At 36.2% G+C, this 27,670-nt stretch overlaps 2 protein-coding genes across 2 annotated transcripts; one reads left to right on the plus strand and one right to left on the minus strand.

Moving 5' to 3' along the window:
* The first annotated feature begins 231 nt into the window (after window positions 1-231).
* LOC131656070 (protein C2-DOMAIN ABA-RELATED 4-like) lies at window positions 232-2,061 on the plus strand. Its single transcript, XM_058925850.1, has 3 exons — window positions 232-449; window positions 890-985; window positions 1,631-2,061. Exons 1-3 carry the CDS (start codon window positions 339-341, stop codon window positions 1,919-1,921), a joined length of 498 nt encoding a protein of 165 aa, XP_058781833.1. The 5' UTR covers window positions 232-338; the 3' UTR covers window positions 1,922-2,061.
* Window positions 2,062-12,475: 10,414 nt separating this feature from the next.
* Window positions 12,476-27,365, minus strand: LOC131656071 (uncharacterized). The gene is made up of 4 exons (XM_058925851.1): window positions 26,824-27,365; window positions 24,865-25,109; window positions 23,795-23,799; window positions 12,476-13,020 (listed from the first exon to the last, which is right to left on the minus strand). Exons 1-4 carry the CDS (start codon window positions 27,363-27,365, stop codon window positions 12,505-12,507), a joined length of 1,308 nt encoding a protein of 435 aa, XP_058781834.1. The 3' UTR covers window positions 12,476-12,504.
* Window positions 27,366-27,670: the final 305 nt, after the last annotated feature.

The raw sequence follows: 27,670 nt of genomic DNA on the forward strand, positions 1-27,670 counted from the left end.
TTACTAAGAAGCAACAAATAATTTTGAATAAAATGGAAAAAACACTGATTTATTATAAGATTTTAAAATTATTAAATTGTGAAAATGAAACAATGAACATATTAAAAAAAAACTTTTTTATAGATGGAATGTATGAGAGGGCAATAGAAAAAGACAGCTTTGTCTAGACCTTTGCATTAAATAAAGAGAAAACAAGTAAGAAAGAACTTCATAAATTAAAATTAAATATATAGGTACTATACTTTACTCAAGGGCCCCACTCCTCTGCTCTGCCATTACTTTTCCTCTCTTCAAAACTCTACTCTGCTGAACTTTCTCACATTATCACAAAAACATCCATGGAGAATTTGCTGGGATTGCTCAAAATTCATGTTCAAAGAGGAGTTAATCTTGCTGTCAGAGATGTTAAAAGCAGTGATCCTTATGTTGTCATCAAAATGGGAAAACAGGTTTGGTTTTTCACTTGGTTTAATTCTTCTGTTGCTCAATTAGGTTGTTTTTTTTTCTTCTTCTGGGAATTTTATCATAGTTCTTCAGATTTGTTAATTTTTGTCATGCTTTTTTTTCTTTCTATCTCAACATGCATAGATGGTTTTAGAGCTTTGTTTAAGCTGATTTTATAAATAAATTGCTAGAGTCATAAAGTAGCTTTTCAATCATTATTTTTATACTGTCACTAGATTATGTAGTCAATTTTATGTTTGGAAAAATTAAGGATATGATATATGGTAAGAATGTGTCAGACACGACACTGACACGTTGTTACCGGTAATAATTGAAATGAAACCAATTATGTTGGTGTCTGACACTTGACACACCTTGAATGAATGTGAAGTGTCTTGGGTTGTATGTTCATCCATCTAATTGCTGCGTTTCATGTCCTATGCAGAAGCTGAAGACTAGGGTAGTGAAAAAGAATGTAAATCCAGAGTGGAATGAAGACTTGACTTTATCAATTTCAGATCCTAAAATTCCAATCCATCTGGTAAGTGAATGTTAGATTTAGCTTTTGGAAGAGTAAAAGCAATTTTAGAGATATAGAATTGATTTTGGAATGATTTTGAGGTGTTTGGTTCTTCTAAAGTAGAATCGATTCTGCCTCTAATTTGTAGCTTTTGAGATTAAATGTGTTTTTTACCTTGAAATTTACTGTTCTACTCACTTCCACGTAAATTTATCCGAACATAAATTCCTTTACATTCAAATCATTTTTAGCTATATAAAGAACTTTACAGAATCAATTCATTCAAAATCAATTATTTTCATCCCAGAATTGAAACCTGCTTACTTTAAATATCTGTGTTATCATGTTTTTACTGATATTGAATATCACTATTATCAATTGATCACATAACAGTAATCAAAATGAGACTTTTCAATAGACAAACTTTCGATCTGTTATATGACAGAACACTTCTAAAACCTCAAAAACCTTACTTTATAGCAAAAACATGTTTTAGGTCTGTAGACGAAGTGGTAACCACGACCTGAAACTCACATACACACATGTTAAATTTTGGGGATTATGAAAAATTGAGACAGAATTAATTATGCGAAACATGATCATGTGATGCATTATGAGAAATAAATTGAGACAGTGAAATATGCTAAACAAAATCATGTGATGCAGCATGTGTACGATAAGGACACATTCAGCTTGGATGACAAAATGGGGGACGCGGAGTTTGACATAGGTCCATTTATTGAAGCCATAAAGATGCGGTTGGAAGGTCTTCCGAACGAGACTATAGTTACAAAGGTGGTGCCTAGCAGACAAAATTGTTTAGCAGAAGAGAGTCGCGTTGTTTGGAAAGATGGCAAGGTTTTCCAAAACATGGTTCTTAGACTAAGAAATGTTGAATGTGGGGAAGTTGAGCTTCAGTTGCACTGGGTTGATATTCCAGGTTCAAGGGGAATATAGGTTGATAAATAACTATAGATATGAGAGTTGTAGCACTATAAAACAATAACAGCTTATTGCTTTAATTTGTCTTCTGTTTTGATCTTTGTTCAACATGTTGAACATTGAAATATATGTATTTTCTGCTGGTTTGGTTTGTCCTTGATTGTCTATAGTAAGGTTTTATGGTCATGGTCATTAAAGACAAAACACTAGGTGAAGGAGAAATTTGCGGAGCAAATTTGCTATGACTTAGAATGGATTGGATTTGAGGGTTATACCTGTTGAATATGACAAATCTAATTTGAATTTTATATGATATCAAGACTTAAGTGAACATGTTAACTTAATTATTATGTCACTAGTCACTACACATGTAGCAAACATTTTGAAAAGATAAATTTAAAAAATTATGATGGGAAATTGTTTTTGAAGATATAGTTAATTTTATTTTAGAAAGAATACTTATAATTTATTTTACAAAATTGTCTTTTAATAATGGTATTTTTGAAAAAATAAAATTTAAAAATTGAAAGAAAATAAATAATTAATATATAAGGGCACAATAAGAAAAACAACATTAATGATTTATTGGTATTAGAAAACGACAAATTGATTTTGATCTTGAGAATACTTCATGCATGATAACTGAAGTTCCTTGTGGATTGGCTGCATTATATAAAATAATATGGAGTTTGTTCAACCTAGTTTTGGTGCAGAAAGGACACGTGTTGAACCCGATGTTCCAACATGTGTGCTGCAATATCTGGTCTCTTACAACCGATAGATGTTATTGCAGTTGTGATTTTGAGTTTGTTCAACCTAGTTTTGGTGCAGAAGGGACACGTGTGGAACCCGATGTTCCAACATGTGTGCTGCAATATCTGGTCTCTTAACCGATAGATGTTATTGCAGTTGTGATTTTGAGTTGACATTGTTTGAGATCACTTGAGGCTTTAGATATTTTTCACTTTTGTTTGCCTCCTTTGAATAGTCAAGTTCATCAAATCATATCACTTGAGTATGCATCTTTAACCGCTTAAGTACTATGTTTGACTTATCATCAGTTGTCCTTATGGTTTTCCTTTACAGTTGTCATCATCAAAAGACGATGTATTGGTTAAAGGTATATTACCTGCAAAACAAGGTTCCACATACTAATCTTTTTTTATGATAACAATGCATCTCTTAGGGGAGGTGGTAAAAGAAATCATACAAATATTTTGAGTGATAAAGCTCCCCCTGAGTTAGATAGAAATATACCCTCCACTTGAGAGTATACTTCTCCCCCTTTGTCAAAATTAAAAAGGCGGGTAAAGATGCATTACGAAAAGTAAATATGCAAAATAAGGGCAATTTAGGCATTTAAGAAAGGAAACAAACATCACACTCATATTATTTTTGAATTTAAAGATACAAAAAGGTAAATTGTTGAATTTGAAATTACAAAAAAAAGGTACATGAAAGAAAATTGCACAACATTAAAAACTTTAAGTAGACTATTCTTCATCAAGATCATCATGGTGGAAAAGGTGAGGTGGTAATTTGTTTTAGTAAGAAATGAAGTGGTGTACTACGAAGTCTATCTTGTCACTGAGTATATCTATCTTTTCACTTAGGATTTTCAGAAGGTTTATGGTTGTGAGTATGTGATGGGAGTCATCTAAGCTATCTAATTCTATGGGTGTCTCTTGACTTATGACCTTTCTTTTCTTTTTGTCTGATGATGTATTTTCTATGATCTTCCCATCTTTTAATTCATAATGCACTGAGGGTAGGACAAATATTCATATCTCAGTTGATCTACCTTAAATTCCCCTCCATCTTCGAAGTTGTACCCTGTTTCTTCTAGTATTTTTGTGATCATGTTTCCATATGGAAGTTGTGTCCCTTTTGAACTATTTTCCAACATGTAGTTAATTACTTATTAGACCTAGTTGATCTTGACTTTGTTTTCTTTTAACCAAATTATTTCTACATCTGTTTGGGTTAGGAGACCAAAGTTTCCTTGTCTGAGAAAGGGGATGTGAGTCATCACATAGTGAGTCATCCTACTTTCAGGAAGGATGTATCTAGCTTTGAATGGATATGGTATGTGTGATAATGGTTTTCTCATGAGGATGCAGCAAAGACGCAGTTGTACCTATTTGCCTTGTCTCCTAGTTCAGTGAGTCTGTCCTCGTGAGGAAGATCCATAGGTTTTCCAAATTCTTCCACTGACAGATTTATCCTATATTTTCTTACTTCACTTTGAAGTATTCCATCAGTGAAGTGTAGGTTTGAGAAAAACATCTTCATAAGGGGGGTATAAATTATTTTTTAGAGTGTGTAGAGGAAGTTGGTGACGTTGAGTTCTTCAAAGTTTTTGAACAAATTTCATTTCTTAAAATCTTCTAGAGCTAGGGTATGAATTCTCATGATGGTTAGGTTGGAAAATTATTTGAAGCATCTGATTTCTTGTTGTTTGGTAGTGAAATCATCAATGATAGGACTGACAGTGAAGCTTAACCTTATAGGGCTCATGATGATTTTGCGAGAGTATTTTCACACACAAAGACATAAGAAATTATAGAAAAAGGAGGAATGAGATGCCAGAAGAGTAAGAATGAGGTACATATTTATATAGTTTCTTCTAGAGGATTTGAGCGTGTAGAATAAGAGATCTTAATGGGAAGATTGTATTGTTCAAATATCGGATCCAAAATCTCATTATTTGAGTCTCCTAATCGATTAGATTTTTCCTCTATTCGATTAGATTTGTCAATCTTTTTATTTTTGGTGAGATTTCTATAAATGCTGAGACTTGATTTACTTGGTGTGCAAGATGAGTTTGGATTTGAATAGAGAATATAACTCTCAAGCCTTTTTAATTTATTATACTAATCCATTAAGATATTATTTTTCATCCTTCTTGGTGCTTGTTGGGTCTTGTGTTGAATTTTTTTCTTTTTGTACCCCCATTTACACCTATTGTTATGAAACTAACACAAATGCTCATTTTATGGGTTAAGAATAATTTTATTCAAATGATAAAAAAATAATTAAAATAAATAAAATGATTATTTAAAGGGTTTAATTAAATTTTCCTGATCATTTCAACCTTAAAATAATTTTACCTCTTTAATCAAGAAAGATTCTTGATAAATATTTTTCAGATGGGAAAAACACCTTACGATGTATCATTCTCCACACATCGTTGGATGTGTGATAAGTGCAAAACCGCAATTATTTTTGTATATAGTTTTGTAGCACTTACTGACTCTTTTGCCTCACCTTGTGCGTGAATTCACACATATTAGTTATATTTGTACATATAGAGTATAATTGTGTTTTTGAGTCAATTGTGTACCATTTGATAATTTTTCATTCATTTTGTAGGTATTGGTGCATGTTTGGAGCATTGAGCAATAAAGTGTCGAAGGAACAACTTCAAATACTTGATTTTGGAAGAAAATAAAGTTTGGGCCCGCTAAGCTTACTTTCTAGCGTGCTACAACTTCTTTGGCAGAAGCAGATTTGTTTTTCTGAGTTCGCTAAGCACGATGAGCCCGATTAGCGTGCTTAGGTTGGTGTGGCAGACTTTGTGTGTAATAAGTGGCAGCCCGCTAAGTCTAGTGAGCGCGCTTAGTGCGACAACGTAAATCTTGTCTTAATATCTTTCATTTCAGCATAGTTATAGGTTATGGTGTTTGGGGGTGGGGGTTGTAACTCCATAAATTCCATTATTTGGTAGGATTAGCTAGAAAACAACAATTGGGTCTTGCATATGGATGATTCGGAGGCAGAATTCTCATCAATCAACACTGATAACCCGTGAGATGTTTGGTTTTCCTCCCTTCCTCTCTGTGTATTTCTCTTTTTGTTGGATAGGTTTGTATATTTTCTATGAACATATGTATATTTGTTGATCATGGTGTTGTATAAAGCTTGCTTTACAAATCAATCTTGATGTCTTCCTTAATCTTTTTGCATTTATATTAGGATTTGAGTTGCTTTAGACATAAACTCCTTAAATCTTGATAGATGATGGATATCTATTATTTTCTAGATTCTATAGATAGATTTAGAGCTAATATTCATTGTGTGTATCAAAGCTTGAAGCTCCCGTGCTATTGTTTCGTGCGAGAGATCGCCGACGCGAGAATACAGTTGTTCTCTCAACTTTGCATTAGACATAACCTTGGTTGTGATACTTCTCGTAGGTGTTTGAGAAATGGAAACTGATGTGAGAGATACATGGTGATTTTGACGAGTATTGTAGGTTGAGTACAACTGATTTATAAGTTTAAGTTTGTGACGAGTAGTTTATATTCATGCCTAATAAGTTTTTCTCCCTGAAGAATGTATTTATTTTCATGTTAATACCTTTTACCTTTAAACCCATTTTATGGTAAGCTCAAAACCACGGAAACTCTTGAATGTAATTCTTTCCCTCGTACCATTCTCTGTGAATACGGTAAAACCTGAAATACTTCCAATCTTTTGCTTGCTGCTTTACAACATTAACAATGTGAGAGTCAGTAAAACCAAAGAATGGATAAGTGCATTTATATACTGGATACTTCCCTTTTCTGAGATCTCCATTTTCTAATCTCGAGATCGTGTCTTCCTCGTTGGGCACCTTTGAGCATATTCTATCTTCTTCGTTTGAAAATGATTCTTTCACAATTCTACCTGAGGTTGATGTTTCTCCTCTTCTTTGTTCAAATGCTGAAGAGATTTCTTCATATTCTTTTTCTTTCCTTGAACAAGAGGATCCTTTGTCTGATATTAATTGTTCGATGATTGAGTATGTTCTTTCAATGGATTGAACCGAAGTTGTGTGATAGGAGCAAGATGATGATGATGATAATTCTTCAGTTTGGATTTGTTCACCTTGAAGTATTTGCATCATCCCCTTCATCTTCTCTATGATATATTTATTTCTTGATTTTTCCTAAAATCCATGAAGGATTATATCTATAGATTTAAGAGTTAGATTAATTCTTGAATTCTTAATTCGTAGATATTTGTTAGTGAAATAGTTTTTAACACGAATTCCTATATTTATTTAGAATAGAAGAACATCCAAGACTAGCTTCTATATCTTCTTCACCTCGTGTGTTCATCTTCTCTAGCTTGATACTTGGAGAAACTCCATATATCTTTTCCAGAGTATCTCACATTTCCTTGGCGGTTTTAAAATGACGAACAAAGAAAAAACTATTATCATCTAAATACATTATTATGAAATTATTGATTTTAAGATCTATGCCTATAATTCTCTTTTCATCTTCGGTCTAAAGAGAATAGGGTTTATCACAATTTCATCATTAATTTGATGAGAGGGGTATACCGGAACTTTTATAATTGTTTCCCAAAAACTATAATCTAGCTTTCAAGAAAAGTATGAATCTAGCTTGCCAAATAAAAAGTTGTTATTTTCAAAAGGTGGTGGTGAATTTAAAAAAGATCTTGTGTAGGAAGTCATCTTCCTCCTGAGACAATAAGTCCTTAAACAGGAGTTAGGCTCTGATGCCACTTGTTGGACTTGAAACTTCACACATAAGAGAGAGTGAATTGTGTGGTTTGAAAAAAACATGGTTTTGAAAACTTTTGGCAATTCAAATATGAGTTTAAAAACATTTTTAAAAGTTTAAGAAATGGAAATTAAATAATAGAAATTAAATAGTGAATAGAAGAAGAAGAACACATAGAATTATGGAGGCTTGGTAAAATCAAAAGGAACTACTCCTGTCCCCAAGACTTGGTCTTTAGAGTTTCTAATAATACTTGAGAGCTCTTAGTAGGAAAGGCTCACGAGCCCCCTTTTACAAGGAAATGGTATTTGACCTTCAACCAAAATATTACAAGACAATAGATATAGGAGTTTGTGTCTTTTCTCCAAAATATTATTGAGAGTAAAGTGGCCAAGCTTTCTTCTCTACTGCGGATTTAAGTGATTAGTCTCCTTTCCATGAACATGGACCTTGTAACGGTTAGTCTTCAAGTTCCAAAAATTATGAGCACAATAATCCTGGCTTTAACGGGATAAACCACAACCTCTAAGATTTTAACCGGGCTAATCTCAAACGTAGGAATATTTTACTATCGGCTAATCTTCAACCAATCTTAGTTTTAACCGGATACTAACCAAAAACCAAAGGAAGATTTTTATAACGGCTAATTTTCAACCAAAATAGGAACTGATCACACAATCCCCAACCAAATCTTTTATCGAGTTTAACTTCTAACCACAAATAATCCCTAAATGAATGTATTCAACCAAGGTTCATATAAACAATATCCTTGGTGAACTTTTACAATTCTAGCCTTCCAGAATTACACAATTAACCTCACTCACAAAGAGACTTTCCTCACAAAAGCATTTGACTATAATATCTAGTGAGAGAAGTAAACAATAAAAATTAGAGAGAGAGAGAGAGAGTGAGTGAGAGGAGGTAGTGTCAAAACACGTTTCTAGATTATTTAAAATGAGATATGAGGCCTTTATTTATAGGCAAGAGGTGCCCCAAAATGGAAATTGCATTCAATGATTTTTACCGTTAGCTAATCGATTAGATTTCTAAAAAGAATCGATTATAAGTTCCCAAAATGGAAATTCAAGATATATCACCATTGCACATCATTAAGGCGTTGTCTGAATGACTTAAGGCGTAAGTTTGAATTGAGCTAATCGATTAGATCAAAGTCCTAATCAATTAGATAAATCAAATTTCCCTCTAGCTATTTCCTTATCTCCTAATAAGTCATCTGGTACAACTCCAAGACATTTTTAAATATGTTTTCTTTTTGATAAAGATATTTGAAAAAAGTTTTTGTGTGTGTGTGCGCGCGCTTATAGCCATATAATTTTACGGAAAATCCCTTTGCTTACAAAAGTTTACTCAGTTACTAAGTCGGGAGACTAACTCATATCCTACAAGCCCTTTGTCAGATATTATCTTCTATGTTGATACTGCTTGAGATCACTTGAGACTTTAGATATTTTCTACTTTTTCTTGCCTTCTTTGAATTTTCAAGTTCATCAAACCATATCACCTGAGTTCGCATCTTTAACCGCTTAAGCACTATGGTTGACTTATCATCAATTGTCCTTATGGTTGTCCTTTACAGTTGCCATCATCAAATGACAATGTCTGGGTTAAAGGTATATTACTTGCAAAACAATGCTCCACATATTTGTCCACTCCTTGGAGAAGTCCTCAATTTGTACTTGGCCCTCTATTAGGACGTCTTCCAGGAAAAATTGGTTCCCAACCCACTTGAACAAGCTCATACTTAGACAATATTCACGGATGGGTCATCTAACAGCCGATGCAGTAGAGATAGCGTGATTTCAGAAAATGGATTCTGCCTCATAGTAGAAGTCTCCTTGTAGTTTAAATTTTATGCCACCAATAACCAATTCGAGTATGGAACAATCATTGTTGGGATCACCTTGGCGGGGGAGATGGGGGAAAAACATTAGGCTAAGGACAAACTTCGAGTTGGTCATTTCTCAGATTAAAGGGGAAGCATAAGCTAAGGCTTCATTGTTGAAAAGATATATGATCCTATCCATAGATAAGTTAGCAAAGTTTAAGACGTTCGAGGTTGCACATTTCCCGCGGGAAGAAAACACTCTAGCAGACGTGATCTTTAGACCAACAAGTACAAGAGATTTTAGGGTCAACCACTCTTCCGTCCATTTTTTTTTAAGGTTCCAAGCATTGAAACCCCAAGAGACGTAGTGATAGCTGTAAGTAACATTAATCAATCCTCTTGGGTATCTCCAATTATGACATATATAAAAGACGGGGTTCTTCCATTTGGCCCAATTTAAGCCGCTTTGGTAAAAAGAAGAGTGAGTTCATATACCGTGATCGAATGGACTTTGTACATTTGAGGCATATCTACCTCATTTGTTAAGGTGCTTAAAGTCGAAAAAGGCAAGAAAGGCGACACAAATAACGATATTTCCCATCGCAGGACCTTCCTCATTATCTAAAGATCCCAACCCTGACCAAGAACTACCGCTAGGCACATAGTGAGTAGGGACAGGAGAATCCACCCCGTATAAAATGTCAATAAGGTTTTAATCCTCAACTCCAACGACTGATGAAGACTTATCACATTTAGGTTCAAGAGCCATATTTACAGCTACAATCCATGGATTGGCCATAATGATATACAACAAGAGATAGAGAAATATCTTGGTGAAGGCAAGAAAAAAAAAAGACAGGGACACAAGGAAGCAAAATTCACTATTGGGAAGACATAGGTGGTTAAAAGCATTGGAACGTAAAAACAAAAGACGATATCAGAGGGAATAAAGATTTTGAGTGACAAACGAAAGAAAAGGAACATTTGAAAATTAGTCCATCTCATTATATCAATACAAATTACAATCAACAATCTAGACTAGATGAAAATGAGAAGACGAAAAACGATAATTCAATTATACCTTGTAGTACCATTGTACTCGAGTACACTCAAACGCCCTAGGGAAGAGCATCATACCCTAACCTATGAACCTAAAGGCCACACGCTTGAAAAATTGACGAAACGTGTCAATGGTGTGAGATGTATTTAATGTTCCTCCCCCCATTACCTTTGTGACTACCTCACAACTTTCCCACCATTAGCTTAGAAAATCTTCTCAGGTGATAAAACACCTGACAAGCCTTAGAAGCAAGAGTTAATACCACTTTACCCCCTGTCAAATAGGCGTGTTTTGCTTTACCCCCCTCTAAAAAAAAACTTATTGGACAAACCTTTCCAAATAAAGATTCCATCAAATTTGACCCTGATCAATTTTTTGGGCCAAGATTCTTAGAATCTTGCCTACGTGGCATTTTTGGTAGTGCTGACTGTACAACACATAAGCGATGTGGCACAGTCAGCACTGCCACGTGGAAATTTTTTTTTTTTATTTTTAAAAATTATTTTTTTTTAGTTTTTTTTATTATTTTAATTTTTTTTTAAATATTTTTTTTTACGTTTTTAAAAAATATTTGACAATACCTGCGGATTTACTTCCGGATTTACCTACGATTTTGACAATACCTGCGGATTTACCTACGGATTTGACAATACCTGCGGATTTAACAGATTTACTTGCAGATTTACCTACGTATTTACCTACGGATTTAAGAATACATGGGGATTTACCTTTAAAAATACCTGCGGATTTACCTACGAATTTAAAAATACCTGCGGATTTACCTACGGATTTGACAATACCTGCGGATTTACCTACAGATTTACTTGCAGATTTACCTACGGATTTAAAATTACCTGCGGATTTACCTGCGAATTTACCTACGGATTTGACAATACCTGCGGATTTACCTACGGATTTGAAAATACCTGCGGATTTGACAATATCTGTGGATTTATATATAATAAAAATAAAATTTAAAAATAATAAAAAAACAATAAAAAGTTTTTGGAAAGAATAATAAAATTTTTTTTGGAAAGAATAATAAAAAAAATTTTGGAAAAAATTTTAAAAAAATAATAAAAATTTTTTTTTGGAAAAAAGTAATAAAAATAAAATTTGGAAAAAAACAAAATTCCACGTGGAAATTAAAAATAAATAAAAAATACCACATGCGCATGCCACGTATGCAGATTCTTTTGGAATTTTGATCCAGAGTCAAATTTTTTGGAATCTTTATTTGGCAAGGTCTGTCTAATAAGTTTTTTTTAGGGATAAAGCAAAACACGCCTATATGACAGAGGGGTAAAGTGGTATTAACCCTAAAAGCAATTGTTCTGATTCCGTCAATAGCCCAATATGGGTGAAATCCATATATCCAACCCAACCATGTAAAGCCTAATAAAAAATCAAAACACACGAGATTCAATGTACTTTCTGATCTTATTTTTTAACTACTTATCTTAGACCCTGTAATTGATTAGGACGTTGGAGCACTAACTTTTGAGATTTATCAAGCACCATCGTATCAGAGATCAACATTAGTATTTCAAAAAATTAACATCATCAATCAACATCAATTGTGTTTTTCGTGAAGAACAAATTCCTTAATTTGTGTCATTATTTCTTTATAGTACAAATTAGCAAAATCTATCATTGTTAATATTTTATTATTTATTACTTATTATTTTATTATTTTGTTGTTGTTGTTGTTGTTGTTTAACATTAGACCATTTACAATGGTTGAAAAACTCAACACCCTCTTTTTCAACTCCCAACACTCCACATCATTTTCTCTTTCTTCGACCTAATAACTCAACACCCATTCAACTTTTACCCTCTCCAATGGTTTTTCATTCAACACCATACCCCACCACTTTTTATTTTCATATTCTTATTTAAATTTTATTTTTATTTTTATGATTACATAAAATTACAATTATCGATTAAAATTAAATTAAAATAATAAATACTTAATAATTTATTTTTTAATTTTTTGTAATAAAAACAAAATTTATTTAAATAATTGGATACGATACAAATCATCTTAAATTAATTTAAAATACAACACACAATTAACGTAATTAGTACGTTTCAAATAATTTAAAATGCAATACAACACACAAGTAACGTAATTAGTACGATACAAATAATTTAAAATGCAATACAACACACAAATAATTCAATCACGGAACATTCCAAACTTTGTCCATATGTGCTTCACTAGATCAGCTTGCAATTCTTGATGAACATTTGGATCACGGAACTCTGATCTAGCACGCACATGATTTGCAAAAGCGGGTAACACCTCGGTCGAGTATGGTTGTGGTGCATTAGATCCACTTTCCTCAGATTGCTCAAAATCGGTCCAACGTTGAGAATATGAATCTCGTTCATCCTCAACAATCATATTATGTAATATGATGCATGACCTCATGATGATACCCAAATCAGCTATGTCCCACAAGCGAGCTGGTTCACGGATGATTTTAAATCGAGCTTGGAGCACTCCAAATGCACGTTCGATGTCCTTCCGACATCCCTCCTGAAATTTTGCAAATAATTTATCGGGTTCACTTTGAGGAAGTCTAATCGATTTGACGAAAGTTGGATAAGAAGGGTAGATACCATCAGCTAGATAGTATGCCATATTATATGGACGTTGATTCACAAAGAAATTCACACTTGGAGCCTTTCCCTGTTCCACGTCATCAAACACTGGTGACCGGTCTAGAACGTTTATATCGTTCAACGTTCCCGGACATCCAAAAAAGGCATGCCAGATTGTTGATTAAGTATTGTGGTACTTTTTGTTTATCGTTTCCACAGGGATTATTGCGATATCACTGCCGTTCTATAGTTTACTTTGTCGTGAGTTAAAGTTATCATGGGGTTTGATTTTGATTCTGGTAACATAATTTGTTTAATCTCAAGCAAGAAATGCTAAACTTGGTATGTGGTTTTAAAAGATGGTAAAAGAATGTCAAGATTAGATTTGTTTTTGATGATTTGCTTCTATCGTATTTTCTTGATCAAATACGTGAACTCATGAATGATACATATAATCACAATCCTCTCAATATGTTTCATGTCTAAACCATATTGTGAAATTTGCCCTTTTGATCCTTAAATGATCTCTCAACCTAACTATCAAAATGACAACACTCAAAGCTTAATATAGGTAAATATCAACTCACAAAGCTATTTCTAAACTTTACTTGTTGATAGATAAAAAACCTAGGTCAAGACTTGAAAACATTTTCTCAAATAGAATACAAATCTCATAACTAAATAAACACAAGGTTTTTCACCATATATATATCATCACTTGTTCACATACAAAAGATCAAAAGAAATACAAACTAAAAGCAAATCATCTACCTCTAATCTTGACACCAAGAAGGTTTAGCCACCCATTTCCATGGTGACTTGAGTAACAAGCAAACTATCAAGCTTTATGAACATCAAGATGGAAGTCTCCAAGATTGATGGGTAAAAACTTGAATTCTACTAACAATGGAAGTTTTAGGGTTTCTTACTCCAAATGGTATATTTTGGTTCAAGAGAGAGAAATTAAAGATGGAATGATTCTCAAAATATCTAACAAGCACTATATAGCATGGCACATCAGCCCAGATTCGCCCGGCGGAAGAACAGCTTCGCCGGGCGAAACCCACTAAACAGGCCACGTGACCTCAAAAGTACACAAAAGAACCCCAAAATAAATATCTTCTTCCGCCCGGCGAGACAGATGCTCCGCCGGGCGCTCCAGAGCAGAAAGATGGCCAAAAATTGAGCTGCTTCGCCCCTGGCTCGCCTACCCCTCGCCGGGCGGAGCTTCGCTTCCAAGCTATTCGCCGGGCGAAAACAAGAGGAATACTGACACCTTCAGAGTTGCCAAAATCCTCGATTCTTCGACTTTTTTCCCGATTTTTCTGAACATTTGCTATCACCAATAACTGAAACACTAGAAAATAGATCAAAATACCAAATATTTACATATGACAAAAATCACTTATTTACATAAGCTATTCTTCTAAAAACATAGAAAAAGGGGTTAAAAAGTGCCTTAAAAACATACGAATAGAAACAACAAAAGACACTCAACAAAATCTCCCCAACTTGCATCTTTGAATGTCCTCAATCAAAGGAAAATTTTTAAAATTAAACCAAAACGATTCAAAGCACAAAATCAACCGAACAAAACTTGAATGGTTCAAACTCGACAAGTGCACGCCCAAGGCAACTTCATAACTTAGATAGATAGATAGCACTATAACGAATTAAACCCTAAACACAAACTTCAAAATGCAAATCTTTGCCAAAACATGCTCATGTATGAATCACCTAAGTTTCTCACAAAACAGGGATTATACACAATATAAACAATGGACAAAACACTCTCGCTAATAACTATATTAACATCCAGAACAATTCATACGTTCATCTCGACAATTCGCAAAAAAAAACATGGAACAAAGATCACAAAGGACTTTTCTCGGTTGTAGCTTGGCTTAGGATAAACAGGAAAGGATAATATATAAGGCCATTGAAACGAAAATTGGTAAGAAACAAGGAAAACAATTCTCAATCTGATAAATTCATTCTTGCTCAAATCACAACTTCTCACAATTCACTTCCTTTTCTTACAATGCATCTTCTCTTTATTATTTTTTTTTTTTTTTTTTTTCATTTTCATTTTTTTTTTTTTTTTTTTTTTTTTCAATATATATATATATATATATCCATATTTTCTTATAATCATGTATTTAAAAGATGCATTGCCCACCACACTTTCTTTCCCATGGCAACTTCACAAATAGGAACCACTCTCCCCAACTTCACACTTTTCTATCTCAAGAGACGAGAATTGCTTTTCAAAGTAAGATAAAGGTTCAAGGGAAAGTGTTTACACAAGAAAAAATATGAGAATGAATCATCATTGACTAAATTTACTTGATCAACAACACAACTACTAAGTGGTAATCTTAATAATTTGTTGGCATGCAATGGATTCATTCACACAAACTTTCGGCTCAAAAAGGTTTACAAATGCGCACACACTAATTCGGTTAAATGAAGCCTTTTTGGAATGGTGGTTTTCCTCAATAATACAAACAATGCCTTGATCCCTTCAAAGTTCCATAATTTCAATTGAACACAAGATTTGGCATGAATCGAACGAGTTAAACAATATTACTAGACATCACAATATTTTGGTGAACAATGGAAGCTACTCACATTTATGGTTAAGTCCTAATGATTCACACTTGAACATATATTTACTAGATGATGCATATCACGAATTTGCATAAAGCGTTAATTTAATTATCGTGCTATCATTCTACAAAGCGATTAAAGTAATACCTTCTACGCACACTTTTGAGGATCTTATCATCACCATCCACACTTTTGAGCTGACAAATATTTTTGTTTTTCTTGCTCCTTGCGGAACCAAAATCTTAAACAATGGTTCAAAGCTAAAAATTTAAACAACTAAAATATATAAAAAGAAATCCAACTAAAATTAACTAACATTATCCAACAAAACATGGCCAAGCGCCAACAACCAAAAGCAAATACTTAAAACATATAAAAAAAAACTAAGACAAAAACAAAATAACTAGCAAACTCCTAATCAAGGATGTCATCACCAATTTCATCACCCTCTGCATCAGCATCATCCACCCCCTCAGAAAAGAAAGGCCTGCCCTCAGGCCAATTTGCATAAGCAGAATAATCCTCGCGAGAAGGAAAAGGAGGGATCTCACCAGAAGGTGCAGACTGATGCAGATACAACTGCCTCATGGAGTCCATAAGGAATTCACTGGACCTCCTTCCAGCCTCAAGCGCATCCCAAGTATAATTAAAAGATGCTCTCAACCTCGGATCCCAATCTTCATAATCCAGAGTCTCACCATGCTCACCTGCAGCAGAGGACTCACCAGCTTCCTTCTGCTTTTTCTTAGCAGCCAACTTAGCATTACAGTAGCGGTTGATGTAGATATCATCAACCACATCTCTTTTCCTTTCGTTCACCACACTTGGAAAACGAACACCCTGCTTTTGACACAAAGAAGTAATCAAACAAGGAAAAATGATAGGTGCGCTAGAATGTACCCCAGGACGACGAGTGTTCTCGATGAAGATTTTCATCTCATTAGCAATTATTTTAGCAACGTCGACCGTCTTGTTCTCCAAGATGTGATAAACAAGCAAAGCCACATCAAGAGGTGCCGAAGACTTATGAAACCTTGGCCTTATGTTAAACACAATCAGAAGAAGCACCGCTTGCGCCAAAGGAGTCATATCAATCCTGTTGTAACGAATCGGCTCCTGAACATTGTTCAACTCCACCTGCTTTCCCGGTTTAAGGATCACACGAGAAATTACTTCCTGGTTCTGATGAGTTCGCCGTGCAACAGAAAACTCATCAGTCTGGATATTTGGATCAAATGGATTCCAAGGATTGCCAAGGAGCTCACTGATTGCATTCCGCGAAAAATCGATCTCCTTACCACGAACAAAAGACTTATAAGAACACAACTCACCCTCCGGTTGAAGTGCATTAGCATAAAACTCACGGACAATCTCATAATTTATGCAATCAACCGGAGTGAGCAACCTTCCCCACTTCTTTGCATTGAAAATGTTTGCTATTTCTTTGTAGCTTCCCTCAGTGTCAATCACAAACTTCCTCTCCGCCAAAATCTTTTTCTTTTCCAGCATGGGCATACGATCCTGGTGGATGGCACTACTGAAACGCAATGCATCAAAAGCTCTTGGCGGAGGATTTGAACTACCAGCCGCAGTTGCATCCTTTTGAGACTTGGATCGCTTCCTTTGCCTGCTAAACATCTGCACAAAAAGAAGGAACCACACAAAACAAGCCACCAAAGATCGTTAGCACAAAACACACCATCGACTGTAGGAACCAAAAATAATAATATTGCAGGTCTGGTGTGACTCGCCCGGCGAGCCAGAATGCTCCGCCGGGCGAATCGAGCGAAACAGGGGAAAACACTCTACACAATAAGCATCCACTCTCAACACCAATTTTGCTACACTCTCTAAAACTTAAATGTGAATCTAATCAACTCTATTTCAAACCAAGGTTTTCAAAACCCTAACTAATTTCATGCTCTAATCTATGGCTCAAGAACAACACAAGAGAAAATAGAACAAAAAGAAAATACCTTAGCTTGAAATTGATGGAAGAGAAGAGCAAGAATAGAGGAAATGAGAGCTTGGCTTGGAGGAGGAAACGGCTAGGGCAACAACAAGAAGGGGGGAAACGAAAGTTTCTTTTGGAACTGCTGGCAAGAGTGGGCCTCACTCATTTAGCCCCCTTTCTGCAGCCCAAGCACGTGACAATCTGCCACAGAAAATACTCCTTCGCCCGGCGAGACAAATTGCTCCGCCGGGCGCTCCACACCAGAACCAAAAATTTTTTTTAAAAAGATTACAGGTCTAGGCCTTTGGTTACACAACATTCAAATAAGATTTTACAGCTAATAAAACAACTAAAACAACAGTAAATACTTACAATGCCGGGGTGCCTCCCGACTAGCGCTTTGTTTAACGTCGGTCAGCTCGACGGCTATAAGTGATCAAGGATCACTAAGAGCAAGCACCTTTGTTTCTCTATTAAACTCGCACCCACGGTACACTTTCAATCTTTGCCCGTTAACAGTCCATGTTTCTTTGGATTTCGGGTCTTCTACCACAATCGCTCCAAAATGCTTCACCTCCTTGACCAAAAACGGTCCAGACCATTTTGACTTCAATTTTCCCGGAAAAAGTCTCAAACGGGAATTGAAGAGAAGCACCATTTGACCAACTTGGAAATCTTTTTGCCGAAGTTTGCTATCATGATAAAATTTTACCTTTTCCTTATAAATTTTGTTGGAATTGTAGGCATTAAGTCTCAATTCATCCAACTCATGGATTTGAACTTTCCTTTTTTCACCGGCCAAGTTAGGATCAAAATTTAAAAGCTTTAACGCCCAAAAAGCTTTGTGCTCCATCTCAACGGGTAAATGGCAAGTTTTACCATAAACCATTTGAAATGGAGTTAAACCAATTGGAGCCTTATAAGCGGTACGATACGCCCACAATGCGTCGTCAAGCTTTTGAGACCAATCCTTTCGCGAACTTGACACAGTTTTTTCAAGGATCCTTTTAATCTCACGGTTTGAAACCTCAGCTTGGCCGTTGGTTTGCGGATGGTATGGAGTAGCAACCTTGTGCCTAACTCCATATTGCTTCAACACTTTTTCAAGTGGAGCATTGCAAAAATGCGATCCACCATCACTCACCAACACCCTTGGCGTACCGAAACGCGAAAAAATATTCCTTTTCAAAAATTTGATTACGGTCTTACCGTCAGCTTTTGGTGAAGCAATCGCTTCCACCCATTTAGACACATAGTCCACAGCGACCAGAATGTATTCATTGGCAAATGAGGATGGAAATGGACCGACGAAATCAATTCCCCAACAATCAAACACTTCCACCTCTAGGAAGCTTTGTAGAGGCATTTCATCTCGACGACCAATTCCACCACTCCTCTGACAACTGTCACAACTCGAAACATAACGATAGGCATCTTTAAACAACGTAGGCCACCAAAAACCTGCCTGAAGGGCTTTAGTTGCCGTACGTAATCCATTGTAGTGACCACCATATGGTGAATTGTGACAATGCCACAAAATACTTTGAGATTCCTCACTAGTTACACACCTCCTTAAGAGATTGTCACTACTTAATTTGAAAAGATAAGGCTCATCCCAAACGTAAAAGTTAGCATCGGATAAAAACTTCCGTTTTTGGTTCCAAGTAAGATCTTCCGGAATCCACCCGGTAGCTTTATGGTTAGCCATGTCAGCAAACCAGGGTCTAACCTCTTGGACCATAAACAGTTTCTCATCAGGAAATTCCTCTTTGATCTCACTTTCAAATTGTGTTACCTCGGTATTCACCAACCGAGATAAATGGTCAGCTACCACATTTTCAGACCCTTTTTTGTCTCTTACTTCAAGATCAAACTCTTGAAGCAAGAGAATCCACCTAATCAGCCTTTGTTTTGAGTCCGGCTTAGTGAGCAAGTATTTGATAGCTGCATGGTCAGTATAACACACAATTTTGGAACCAATCAAGTAAGAACGAAATTTCTCTAATGCAAACACAACAGCAAGCAACTCTTTTTCGGTAGTTGCGTAATTGACTTGCGCTTCATTTAAAACTTTGCTTGCATAGTGAATAGCATGAAAAATTTTGTTCTTTCTTTGTCCTAATACGGCACCCACCGCATAATCACTCGCATCACACATGAGTTCAAAATCAAGCGACCAATTAGGAGCGACGATTATGGGTGCGGTTACCAACTTTTCTTTAAGCTCTAGGAAAGCATTTAAACAGGATTCATCGAAAAGAAATTCAGTACCTTTGTTGAGTAGATTACTCAACGGCTTTGCCACTTTGGAAAAATCTTTGATAAATCTTCGATAAAACCCGGCATGTCCTAGAAAACTACGGATACCCTTCACATTCAATGGAGGAGGCAACTTCTCTATAACTTCAATTTTTGATTTATCCACCTCAAGGCCTCTTGAAGACACCTTGTGGCCTAGCACAATTCCTTCAGTAACCATGAAGTTGCACTTCTCCCAATTGAGGACCAAATTTGACTCCACACAACGACTTAGCACGGTATCAAGATTTTTCAAACATAAATCAAATGAAGCCCCAAAAACCGAGAAGTCATCCATAAAAACTTCGATGCACTTCTCAATTAAGTCAGAAAAGATAGCTTGCATACACCGTTGAAATGTTGCCGGTGCATTACACAACCCGAAAGGCATTCGCCGATAAGCAAAAATACCGAAAGGGCATGTGAAAGCGGTCTTCTCATGATCCTCGGGATTGACTACAATTTGATTGTATCCCGAATACCCGTCTAAGAAACAATAAAATTGTTGACCGGATAATCTCTCGAGCATTTGATCCATAAAAGGTAAGGGAAAATGATCTTTCCTCGTAGCTTTGTTAAGCTTACGATAATCGATACACATCCTCCATCCAGTCACAGTTCGAGTAGGAATTAGCTCATTCTTCTCATTTCGAATCACAGTCATTCCACCCTTCTTAGGCACCACATGGACGGGACTCACCCAAGCACTATCCGAGATCGGATAAATCATCCCGGCTTCTAACATTTTCACTACTTCCTTTCGCACTACTTCTTTCATCACCGGATTCAAACGTCTTTGTGGTTGAGCCACCGGTTTAAAGTCGTCCTCCATCAAAATCTTATGCATACAAAAAGAGGGACTAATGCCTTTGAGATCGGAAAGTGTCCATCCCATTGCTTCTTGGTTTCTTTCTAGGACCACAAGCAATTTTTCTTCTTCAACCTTAGAAAGGGCGTTGCTAATGATAACCGGCTTGTTTGCATTCTTCTCAAGGAACACATACTTCAAGTGAGAAGGTAACACTTTCAATTCCACCTTTGGTTCTTCAACTTCAAGCTCATCTTTCAACTCATCAATTTGAACTTCAAAAGGATTCATCTCATCACATGCCTCAAGATTTCTCAAGCAATCTTCAATTTCCTTCTCTTGATCTTTTGTAAGCACTTCAAGAGCTTCCATTAAAGTTTTCTCAAGAGGATTAGTCAAGTGCATTTCATTCTCTACTTTCATAATTGCTTTTTCTGTGGCATCGATTCTAAAACAATCATCGTCATCACTAGGATGCTTGATGGCTTCAAAGAGATCAAGACATAATTCTTCATCTTGGTACCTTAATTTCATTAAGCCATCATCAATATCTATCATCATTCGGGCCGTCTTCATAAAAGGCCTTCCTAAGATCAATGGAATCTCAGGATCTTCTTCCATGTCTATGACAATAAAATCAACAGGATACCAAAATTTGTCAACCTTGACAAGCAAGTCTTCCGCAACTCCATGAGGATGAGCTGTGGATTTATCCGCTAATGATAACGTCATTCTTGTCGGCTTCAAATCGTTGATTCCTAATCTTCTCACCATAGACAATGGGATCAAATTAATGCTAGAACCGGTATCTACCAAACCTTTGCCTATGTGAACATTTCCAATAGACACCGGTAAGGTTACCCGCCCAGGATCATTTGATTTTATCGGAGTAGTGCGTTGAATTAACGCATTACAACAAGAGCTCACCGTTACTACCTCCTGATCCAAGAATCTTCTCTTCTTAGTGATGATGTCTTTGATGAATTTCGCATACATCGGCATTTGCTCTAATGCCTCGGAAAAAGGAACATTGATTTGCAACTTGCTAAAAATGTCCAAGAACCGAGCATAGTGCTTTGCATCTTCTTTCTTTGACGGACCGGGAGGGTAAGGTAATTTCTTCACTTGTATAGAATCATCCACCTTCTTCTTTCCCTTTTCACTCACACTCAATTTTTTTCTCTCTTTTTCTACAACTTTCTCAAGAGTTTCTTTTTCCACTAATTCTTTCTCTTTCTCATTTTCAACTAAATCACCCTCAACATTTTTTTCTACTTCAATCACCCTATCTTTTTCACTCTCAACAATTTCCTCCTCAACTATCTCTCCTACTCCCATATCAATATTTCTACCGCTACGAGTTAGAATTGACTTACAATGCTCACGAGGATTTTCTTGTGTAGTAGCCGGAAAAGGACCTTTGTTATGATCGGCAAGTTGCTTTGACAATTGCCCGACTTGAGTTTCAAGGTTCTTTATTGCGGCATCCGTACTCTTTTGGCTTGCAATTTGCAATTGCATGAATTGGCTAAGAGTGTCCTCGATTGAAAGCTTTGTTTGTTGAGGTTGTTGATTGTAACCGCCTTGATAAGGATTTTGACGATTCGATGGGCCCGCTTCCGGCCTCCATCCTTGTTGATAACCTTGATTACCTCTTTGTTGGTAACCTTGGTTATTGTTGTAAGGTTGTTGTTGTTGTCTCCCACCATATCCTTGATTAGGATTAGACACATAATTCACCTCTTCACCCGGTGGAGGACAAAAACCTGTTTGATGGTCACCCCTACACAATTCACAACACAACACATGTTGATTTTTAGAAGGGCTCCCATTTATCTCTTTGATTTGTTGAGGGAGTTTTGACATTTGTTGAGTGAGCAATTCTACTTGTTGTGTCAATAACTTGTTTTGAGCAAGTATTGCATCACTAGTATTCAATTCAAGAACTCCCGGTTTTCTTTGCAATGCACTACGGTTGTGTTGCCCTTGATGATCATTCAAAGCCATTCTATCAATGATAGCAATCGCTTCTGCAGCAGTTTTTGACATCAACGAACCACCCGCGGTAGCATCTAAAAGAGTTTTTGGTTGAGGTTGGAGTCCATTTCTAAAGATATGGATTTGAGACAATTCATCAAACCCATGACCTTTGCATTTTCTAACCATGGACTTGAACCTCTCCCATGCTTCATTGAGAGATTCATTCGAACCTTGAGAGAACACCGCAATAGAAGTTTTCGCTTCCATGAACCTATTGTGAGGAAAGAACCGATCCAAGAACTTCTCTTCTAACTCGTTCCAATTTGTCATGACATTATTAGGTTGATCAAGGTACCATTCCTTAGCTTTTCCAATTAAGGAATGAGGAAAAAGTCTCCTGAACACCTGTTCTTCTTGGTCTTCCGGAGCACCAATTGTTCCGGCGATCTCGTAGAACTTTGTTAGATGAGTAAATGGATCCTCGTGATCTGCCCCTGTGAACGGATTTTGGTATAATAATTGAAGTAACCCCGTCTTCATTTCGGAGTTTCTTCCATTGGCCTGATCACGAGCAAATTGTGCATTTAGACGAGGGCTGTTAACACATGGCCCTCGAGCTGGAGGATCCGCAGCCATTTCTTCCTCAACCAAGTTTTCAACAGGAGTTGAAGAAGAAGATGCCTCTTGTTGTTGTCTTCTTTCCCTAGCTAGTTGTCTCCTCCTACGAGTTTTGCTATTCTCTCTACGAGCAGTCCTCTCAATCTCAGGATCAAAAAGGAGTTGATCTGCAGGTACACGTCCTCGCATAAACTGTAATCTGAAAAACTAACCAAGCAAATTAACAAACACAAGGAAAATAAATTTAGAAACAAGATATTAATTATAAGACTCAATACAAAACAAACTATTGCAATGCTTGCAATATCTAAACAACAATCCCCGGCAACGGCGCCATTTTGTTGATTAAGTATTGTGGTACTTTTTGTTTATCGTTTCCACAGGGATTATTGCGATATCACTGCCGTTCTATAGTTTACTTTGTCGTGAGTTAAAGTTATCATGGGGTTTGATTTTGATTCTGGTAACATAATTTGTTTAATCTCAAGCAAGAAATGCTAAACTTGGTATGTGGTTTTAAAAGATGGTAAAAGAATGTCAAGATTAGATTTGTTTTTGATGATTTGCTTCTATCGTATTTTCTTGATCAAATACGTGAACTCATGAATGATACATATAATCACAATCCTCTCAATATGTTTCATGTCTAAACCATATTGTGAAATTTGCCATTTTGATCCTTAAATGATCTCTCAACCTAACTATCAAAATGACAACACTCAAAGCTTAATATAGGTAAATATCAACTCACAAAGCTATTTCTAAACTTTACTTGTTGATAGATAAAAAACCTAGGTCAAGACTTGAAAACATTTTCTCAAATAGAATACAAATCTCATAACTAAATAAACACAAGGTTTTTCACCATATATATATCATCACTTGTTCACATACAAAAGATCAAAAGAAATACAAACTAAAAGCAAATCATCTACCTCTAATCTTGACACCAAGAAGGTTTAGCCACCCATTTCCATGGTGACTTGAGTAACAAGCAAACTATCAAGCTTTATGAACATCAAGATGGAAGTCTCCAAGATTGATGGGTAAAAACTTGAATTCTACTAACAATGGAAGTTTTAGGGTTTCTTACTCCAAATGGTATATTTTGGTTCAAGAGAGAGAAATTAAAGATGGAATGATTCTCAAAATATCTAACAAGCACTATATAGCATGGCACATCAGCCCAGATTCGCCCGGCGGAAGAACAGCTTCGCCGGGCGAAACCCACTAAACAGGCCACGTGACCTCAAAAGTACACAAAAGAACCCCAAAATAAATATCTTCTTCCGCCCGGCGAGACAGATGCTCCGCCGGGCGCTCCAGAGCAGAAAGATGGCCAAAAATTGAGCTGCTTCGCCCCTGGCTCGCCTACCCCTCGCCGGGCGGAGCTTCGCTTCCAAGCTATTCGCCGGGCGAAAACAAGAGGAATACTGACACCTTCAGAGTTGCCAAAATCCTCGATTCTTCGACTTTTTTCCCGATTTTTCTGAACATTTGCTATCACCAATAACTGAAACACTAGAAAATAGATCAAAATACCAAATATTTACATATGACAAAAATCACTTATTTACATAAGCTATTCTTCTAAAAACATAGAAAAAGGGGTTAAAAAGTGCCTTAAAAACATACGAATAGAAACAACAAAAGACACTCAACACAGATCCATAGGTCATGAGATGCAACTGCTTCAAGAATAACTGTGGTGGTTCCCTTATCCCCTCTAGTAAACTGTCCTTCCCATGCTTTAGGACAATTTTTCCACTCCCAGTGCATGCAGTCAATACTCCCAATCATCCCTGGGAACCCCCGCATTTCACTAACATGCAGTATTCTTTGCAGGTCATCTTGGGTTGGTGCTCTCAGATACACTTGCTCGTACAAGCGTATGATTCCTTTACAGAATCTACGTAAGCACTCCAATGCTGTAGTACCTCCTATTTTGATGTACTCATCGACCGCATCTGCTGCAACACCATATGCTAACATTCGCATTGCTGTGGTACATTTTGCTAAGGGTGATATACCTTCTTTATTGGCTGCATCAACTCGCTGGGTGAAGTAGTTATCACTACTTGAAAGGTCCCCAACGATTCGAAGGAAAACATTTTTTTTCATCCGGTACCGACGACCAAACATTGCATCGCCATATGTAGGCTCATTGGCAAAGTAGTCGTCAATTAGTCTTTGGTTTGCCGCTGCATGATCTCTATTGAGATATTTTCTACTACGAGGTGCATTATCTTCCGATATTTTGTTTCTACGCTCTCTAAATCGATTGACTATATAATTTTCTTCAATTTCACGATTTTGATTGTAGGTTGCGATATCAAAATGATATTGTGATGGATCCATTTTTTTGTGATATTGGAGGTAGATTGGATGGGATTTGGGATATTGGTACATAAATGGATGTATGAGTCCCTATATATAAATGGATGTGGGTGGTGGACCACTGACGGATTTGAAATAATTTATTGTATAGAGTTAATTATCAGATAAGGAATATATTGGATGTGGGTGGTGGACCACTGACGGATTTGAAATAATTTATTGTATAGAGTTAATTATCAGATAAGGAATATATTGGATGTGGGTGGTGGACCACTGACGGATTTGAAATAATTTATTGTATAGAGTTAATTATCAGATAAGGAATATATTGGATGTGGGTGGTGGACCACTGACGGATTTGAAATAATTTATTGTATAGAGTTAATTATCAGATCAGGAATATATTCGAATAGATTCGACAAAAATTAAAGCAAACACTACACTGGCATATTGAAACAACAATAATTAAAGCAAACACTACACTGACATATTGAAACAACAATAATTAAAGCAAACACTACACTGACATATTGAAACAACAATAATTAAAGCAAACACTACACTGACATATTGAAACAACAATAATTAAAGCAAACACTACACTGACATATTGAAACAACAATAATTAAAGCAAACACTACACTGACAAATACTTCATTGAAATTAATTATCAAACAGTTCTGCCTCCAACTTTTTCAACAGCTGGTTCTTCCGGTCATCTAGATGCTCTTCGGAAGTTAGCTTTAGATACATCTTCATTTTCTTGGTTTTAGTCTTTTCCAAGGCTATATTGTTAGCCTGCTGTTGCATCAAGGCTATGTTGTCCAATCGTTCAAGCTCTTTCGTCTTGAATTCTTTGTATTCAGCCCATTCTTTGTCCACCACCTCTGAGGCATATTCCTTGCTTTTCTTTTTACCCTTTTTTTTTAGCTGCCTCCCTTCCTATAGGACGAGCACTGGATTCTACAGTGTTTGAGCCACATGCATCACTCTCGCGAGATCTCTTAGATCCACTACTTCCTGAGCCAATATTTCCTCCTACTTGACTAACATAACGTGGTTGATCACGGAGAGCGTGCCATTCTTCCATTAAAGTGAATCTAACATTCTTCCCACATGCATATAATTCCTGCGCTTTTGCCAAAACATCATTCTCCGACCAACCACTTCCTTGCATACGCTTAGCGCCATCATAAGCGCCAATCCATTTACCCAACACTTTGTTCATATAATTAAAACGGTTTCGGCATGCAGGTCCATCACGCGGAGGATCGAATGAGCAATGCTCATTACAATACTCAGCAATTTTACCCCAATATGTTTCACCTTTTTGGTTTCTCCCGACAACACTGCTTGTTCCAAATTTAATCCACCCACTAATTAGCACCAAATTTTGTTCAGTGTTCCATGCTGGTTGCTGAGTTTTCCTGCTCTTAGGAGTTGAATCCTCTGAATTTGGAGCGACTTCATTAGAAACTATCATGCCACCAATAGTTAGTTGTGTTGAAAACTCGGGAAATTCAGGTACACCACCACTTGGAAAATTTGCATTCGCCATTGTCACATAACCATTAAACGGGGGTGTTTGAGATGGATTTCTCGGCATAGATCCATAATATGGTTGAAAGTTTGGAACAGAGGATGACTGGTTGAAATTTGGTGGAAAACCAAAACTAGGTATGTTTTGAGGATGTTGGTTGGAAAATTGATTTGGATTTTGATAATAGTTGGGATTTTGATAATTGTTGGGATTTTGAAAATTGTTGGGATTTTGGTTAAATGGAAAATTAGCAGAATTTTGAGTGTTAAAATGATTATTGGGATCCATTTCACTAAAAAAAGACACTTAACTTAAAAAAAACACTAATAGAAAGATAATAATAGAGAAAGATAGTGAAAAACTAGGTTTTTTTTTCTGTGTCCAAATCAAATGAACCAAGTCTCTATTTATAGAGAAAAAAAAATCATGAATTTTGGTATAAAAAAAAAAAAATTAATTTGCAGCGAAATAATTGAGTTCAAAGTATTAAATGGATAAAAATCTGGCCAGCCAATCAGAAACAGCCACGTGGCTGCACTTATCTCCTTTTCCATTCTCTCTCCGCGTGCAAACTCTCCCACTCTCACTCCCAG

The sequence above is a fragment of the Vicia villosa genome, linkage group LG3 (genome assembly GCF_029867415.1).
Source record: "Vicia villosa cultivar HV-30 ecotype Madison, WI linkage group LG3, Vvil1.0, whole genome shotgun sequence".
In the NCBI taxonomy this organism is placed as follows: domain Eukaryota; kingdom Viridiplantae; phylum Streptophyta; class Magnoliopsida; order Fabales; family Fabaceae; genus Vicia; species Vicia villosa.

What these genes read in the sequence shown, in the direction of transcription:
- LOC131656070 (XM_058925850.1), top strand. Translation starts at nt 339, where the DNA reads ATGGAGAATTTGCTGGGATTGCTCAAAATTCATGTTCAAAGAGGAGTT. An exon ending in TCATCAAAATGGGAAAACAG is followed by an intron (nt 450 to 889) that starts GTTTGGTTTTTC and finishes TGTCCTATGCAG; the next exon opens with AAGCTGAAGACTAGGGTAGT. An exon ending in CTAAAATTCCAATCCATCTG is followed by an intron (nt 986 to 1,630) that starts GTAAGTGAATGT and finishes CATGTGATGCAG; the next exon opens with CATGTGTACGATAAGGACAC.
- LOC131656071 (XM_058925851.1), bottom strand. Translation starts at nt 27,365, where the DNA reads ATGGATCCCAATAATCATTTTAACACTCAAAATTCTGCTAATTTTCCA. An exon ending in ATTGCTGAGTATTGTAATGA is followed by an intron (nt 25,110 to 26,823) that starts GCATTGCTCATT and finishes GTGCTTACGTAG; the next exon opens with ATTCTGTAAAGGAATCATAC.